At 39.4% G+C, this 6,290-nt stretch overlaps 1 protein-coding gene across 1 annotated transcript in view; it reads left to right on the forward strand.

Moving 5' to 3' along the window:
* Positions 1-6,290, forward strand: part of htra3b (HtrA serine peptidase 3b) — a 45,159-nt gene that overhangs the window by 11,769 nt on the left and 27,100 nt on the right. The window contains exon 2 of the mRNA XM_084328077.1: positions 6,265-6,290. This exon is cut by the window's right edge and continues 74 nt beyond it. Coding sequence (XP_084184203.1) covers positions 6,265-6,290 — 26 coding nt within the window. The remainder of the gene's footprint in view (positions 1-6,264) is intronic.

Raw genomic sequence — 6,290 nt, forward strand, 5'->3', positions numbered from 1 at the left:
AGCTGCATCGCCGGAGAATCCTTGCAAGCTGAATGTAGGGTCTAGCTGAATATAGGGTCTAGCTGCAGGGCCGGAGAATCCTTGCTGGAGCTGGAGGCTACTCAAGTATACACACAGACAGTGGAGCTGTTTGCAGATAGCAAGCATTTTGACTTATTGCGTGGTGGCGATGTCTCGCAGATAATACAACTATATATTTTATTTAAAAAAAAAATTTATATAAAATATATATATATTTTTAATCAAAAAAAATGTGGCAGGTAAGAAATATGCTTGGCGGTAGGGGTGGACGGTATGGTCTAAAATTTATATCACGGTATAATTTGAAGCATAGACGGTAACGGTATATATCACGGAATCATCGTTTTTGATAAAAAAAAATATTTTATTTTATATAATTTTTTTTTATTTTTTATAAAATATATATATTATATAATTAGACTTGTACTTGTATTATCTGCGAGACATCGCCACCACGCAACAAGCTCCACTGTCTGTGTGTACTCTAGTAGCCTCCAGCTACGGCCAGGATTCTCCGGAGCTGCACCTGGACCTATACTCGAGTAGCCTCGAGCAGAGCTACGGCCAGGATTCTCCGGCGCTGCACCTGGACCCTATTGTATTGGTATAACGTTAGCAAGCCCTCAGCTCGAATACGCATCGAATCAGTGTTACTTATAAGACATTGATATCAGGAGCTATCTGTAGCCGGATATATAACGTTAATACAACGCCTCAGTGAATTATTTAGTTCAATGGGACATTTCGTTTTGAACGGTGAACTAACTTGCGTTAACGTGAGCTAACAGGTAGCACACACGTCTCTAGTACTAGACTTTGTGGAGCGTTTGTTGATGTCAGGAGCTATCGGTAGCTGGCCGACTAGATACCGTTTGGTTAGACAATGCCCCATCATGTATTAAACTAAAAGTGAATAGTTGGGGGAGCTCCAGTAGCTCACCACGTACCTCGAGCGCTATTTCGGCGCCGGGGACAACCGTGCTCGTCACGGATCTGGGGTTTAGCGAGTTCGAATCCCGGACTGCAGCCGTGCCTTTCCCAGAGTGTCTTCCCCCCCATCTGAACTAGAGATGTTCCGATACCATTTTCTCCTTTCCGATCCGATTCCGATACCTAAGCTTTGGGTATCGGCCGATACCGATACTTATCCGATACCAGTGCATACATTAAAAAAAAAAAAAAAAAAAGTATATAAATTATATATATATATATTTTTTTTTACAGATACTGTTTTATATATACTGTTTTTTAGTAATAACTAGAAAGTAATGGTATTTATTCAACAGGTGATTGTATAGATTTGTATTAGTATCATTAATCAATGAGTATGGGGCTGCAGCACTGCAGATATACCCTACTCCAATGATCCACTCGCTTTGCACTCGCTACCCAGTGGCTCTGCAGATATACCCTACTCAGTCTACAAGGTTCCGTTGAAGTAGCAGAGGAACTGTTGTGATTTTTGCACAATAAATATTCAACATTCTCTTTTGAGACTCCGCCTCAGACTCTTATCATTTGGCACTAAAAGCTAAACATTGTCGCCGATATGGCTGTCCGCAACATGTCATTAATTGTGTACGCGACGTGCAATTGTGCAATGACGACGTTACCGTGAGCTAGGCTAGCTAGCATGAGCTACCGGTATATGGGAAGACCATAGAAGACTGTAACGTTACTGGTGACATTGTGATTTAACTTGGAATACTCCTTTGCCAACTTGCTGTACTTTGCTTGCAGGTCTGCAGCCATTATTGCTGGATTATGAATAGCCCCAACTTTAGCCAAGGTAACGTCAAAGCTAGCTTTCGGTTAGCTGTTCAATGCTAATAACACCAGCCACCAAGCGAACTCATCAGAGCTCCCTGTCAACAGCGCTCTGTCGGGACGATGGCATTTTAAGAAAGTATCTGCTCTGCTGTTAAAATGACAAATGGCAATTGACACTTTAATTCACGGTCGATTAAGCACACGTTTGTTTTATAATGCTCACTCAGCGAGTAGGGTATATCTACAGAGCCCAACGTCCGCAGTGTTGTTGATAAATTACGTCATATGGTATCGGAGCGCAACATTAGAGGGTACTCGCCGATACCGATACCAGCATTTTAGGCAGTATCGGCGGCATTTCCGATACTGGTATCGGTATCGGAACAACTCTAATCTGAACCCCTTCAGCCTGTTTCTGTCGGTCATCCTTGACCAGAATAAATGCGATAAACGCAAAAAAGAGCCAGGGGAATGGCCAAAGTTTAAAAAAAAAAAGTGAATAGTTGACTGGGTAATTTTGTAACGGTAGCTAAGCTAACGTTAGCTCAGGGAGACGCCGCCGTCCTCCCGACAGCTCCCGTGTCCCGTCCCACTAGACTACTAGACCCGTGTTTACATGCGTGCGGTAGGGGCTGGCACGCCCACTGCGCGAAGCCTCCTAAATAACTTTTTCCAGTTCGCACATATCTATGATCTATGACTAATTCTATCTATTTTTAGGGGCAAATGCGAGTGAAATAGTCGCGCTGTGGTTACATGACGTCATTGCTATTTTAGAGCTGCACTACCGGTTACACGGTATAGTCAAAATCCATACCGTAGAGCAAATTCATACCGTTTATACCGTTTACCGTTTATACCGTCCACCCCTACTTGGCGGGTAGACTCTTCCCATCTACCCGCCACTGGCCGGTGAGTCAAAAAGTTAATTTCGCTCCCTGACTGTATATGAATGAATGAATGAATGACATATAATATATATAGCCTACGGCGGGCGTAATGAATGAACGCAGTATGGCTTATTATTCCATAATTAAGCCTATAGGCTACTGTTCATTCGTAGGTGCACACAAGACTTGGAATATTAATGCAGTCTATTTCCACCGATTAGCTTTAGTTCTTATTTATTTATCCACTGTCATTTCAGTGTTGGTGTATAGGCTATATAGTGTATTTCAATATAAGTTTAATTGATTAATGATATATTCGAAGGAATGCAGGTTTATAGCTATATCAACCCCCTCCAATGTAGAGTAAATGACCAAGTATGGTTTTGTCAATATTCCAATGTACAGTTTTGCTTGTACAGTGTAAGTCTATCCCCCACCCACCCCTCCTACCCAACCTCCTCCAACAGTTTCTAGTCAAATGTACTCTCTTTTCTGGACTCTTTTTGTATCACAAACAGTACTGTATTTGCAAATCTGGTATGTCATAAATGTATAGATGTAGCAGTACTGTCTATCTGTGTCGTGTGTGTCATATATGTTATGATGAATTGAAAATGGGGGACCCTGATGTAAACAAGACGAAATTCTTTCTCTGGTCTGCATCCCCTTATGTAATTGAGCTGTACTGTACTGTACCCATTCTGCAATCTGTTAATAACGTTTTCAATCAATCAAACAAAGGTCTGTCCCATTGTATACCAATCAATGGGATACATTGCATGTTGACCTGCATTCTTTCAAATGTATATAATTAATCATTAAAACAGATGTGTAACAAATAAAAAATACAAATTCCACAGAAGGCATTCAATTATTATTATTTTCAATAATTTCACAATAATTGCATAATTGTGTTTGAATATCTGAGTAATTAAAGTAATTATACATTTGTCCAAAATAGCTGGTTCAGATATGGTTAAGCAGCTGCCCTGTGATCAGATGAATCCATATTATTTATTTTTCCGACATCAAATGCGTAATTTCTTATCGTACAAATATTGTCATATTTATTTTAATTATGATTAAGTAATTAATTCCAAGGAGGCCTGTAGCGTTGACGTGAAGGAATCACTATGAGAACACAGTATGTCAAGTTATAATAACATTTTAAATTAGTCAATCAATCATGAGATTTGATCGTGGGCTGAGAGCATATTTAAGTGTGCTCCTCAGCACTCTTAAATCTGCTCTCAGCCACGATCAAATAAGATCTCAGGAAAGTTTGGGGACTCCCACTCCCAGCCCTAATATGTCTTAAATGGGCCGAAATCTGGCTAAGACGAAATATTTTGTCGTAACTTCGTTCGGGAATGAGACCCACTGTTCCTATTGACCATTGTATTGAAAAGGTACATTTGATCCATTTTCAGACTTGTCTTCCCCTATGGTATTTCCTAATTTCCCTACCTGGGCATTTAATATTACACTCTTGAATCTCCAAGTGACCTAAAACGATGAGGTAATGACTATTTCTCGGTCTTGATAGTCTTTGGCGTGATTAATATCCCTGTGTTTTGTCCTAAAGTTGTAGTTTATGAACAAACCAGTCTGATGTATTGGCTCCATCCCCTTATGCTCCACCCACTTCTGGCATTGAATGTTTATTTACTGTAGCTGAACTTTGTGAAAAAGATACTAACAAGTGTGTGTATTCCCAAACCGAATAAATAATTCATCTATAAGCACAAAACGGTTTAGCTAGCTCATTATCCTTATGACAGAGATATTTAAAAAGAAACAGAACATGGGTGTTTTTCATTCAAAGTTGACAGACTTCAATGGCTAATCTGTCCCTTTCTAGACACAGTGTCACAAGTTCATAGGAAGTTGAAAGAAGGCAAGCTGGCAGTGTGGCAAGGTGAATAGCTCAGCGCTTTTAAACAACTATTTTCACTGATCGTTAATTTTAGGGGTAGCTTATGTGTGTCTGTAAAACTGTTCCAACCAACCCTGTGATTGATTGAATTCATAAAAATAAATAAAAATAAAGTAGTACACTAATTGGTCAAATGTAACCTAGCTTACAGAGAAGTTGTCATACTTCTGAGCTCATGAACTGATCTCAGTCCAGAATTTCCTAATTTCTCCTATGGTTGAAATGACAACCGCATGCTGCTTAGAACTGTTTCCAGATCAGCGCTATAAGTAACCGCAACACGTGACAGAACAGGAGCCAAGCTGGAAAGGAAACCGCGGTCAGCTAAGGAGGACCTTGGGGTTGTTGTCATCTTAAAACAGTGCTGTGTGGTTTTCAGAAAAAGAAAAACACAGGGTTTTTAGGTCTGGGCCTTGGATACACGGAGAAATTACAGCCATGGTTATTTCCAGAAAACAAGGGTAGCGGAACGTCGCTCTGTTCTTTGGTTTGGTTTCAATAAAGACAGGGCTGGATTTAGAAAGGGAATTATGTACTGACATCAATGAGAAGCACAAGCGAAGTGAATCTTTCTTTTTGTACAGAGAAAAAGCTTAAAATCCATATATTTTGTTAGGTTATTACGTCTTTTAGTCTCTCAGAGTTACGGGAACCTAACTGAGCCCAGGAAGGTCACGATACTGTACATCTGCAACATTTTGAAGTATTGTACTGTATTGTATTGTATTGTAAGTGGACAATCTTGTGACCAGTTATGACCAACTGGTCATAATCCCATGACAGGCCAGCTTCCAAAAGGGCGTTACTCATCGAATAGGTCTCAGCAAGTATGTCACTCAGCAAGTACTGTAGGTTACTCAGCAAGTAGGTCACTTAGTGAGTAGGTCACTCAGCAACTAGGTTGAGAGAGTAGATCACTTAGCAAGTAGATCACTTAGCAAGTAGGTCACTTAGCAGATTGCATTAACTAATGACCCCAGGGCTTATATAATCCTTTTGTTTCATATACTGTACTGTAGATGACAAACACTAAAAATAAATAATTGTATTTTTTACAATACGTTTTTGTATCTTGTATCTGTTGTAGGGATGCTCGATATTGGCTTTTTTACCGATACCGATATACCGATATTGTCCAACTCTTAATTTCCGATACCGATATCAACCGATATCAACCGATACCGATATATGCAGGGTTTCCCTCCCCAAAAAACGGAATAATTTAGGTAATTAACATTATTGTTATCTTATCTCTTGTTGTGGAATTAACACAACATTATGCATACTTTTGACAATAAATAAAATCAGAATCTGTTCTTACTTGCTTGCCTGGGTAAATAAAGGTTAATATAAATGTAAAAAAAGTTATTTTTATATATTTTTTTTTTACCGATACCGATATTTTTCTATATCACATTTTAATGCCAATATCGGCCGATAATATCGGTAGGCCGATAATATCGGACATCCCTAATCTGTTGTGTGTGAATCACCATTCAAGCGGTGTGTTAGGAAAATACACTACATCAATAAACCTACTGTTACTATTAATTGTGAGTATACCAGACACAGTTGAAGCCTGGTGCCTGAAGTATATAGTTAAATGTATTATGTTATTAACATGCATAATTCTTCTTGCTAGTATAGGTCCTTCAATACCTGCGAGTCCACGC

This window comes from Notolepis coatsorum (genome assembly GCF_963971535.1).
Source record: "Notolepis coatsorum genome assembly, chromosome: 13".
NCBI classification, from domain to species: domain Eukaryota; kingdom Metazoa; phylum Chordata; class Actinopteri; order Aulopiformes; family Paralepididae; genus Notolepis; species Notolepis coatsorum.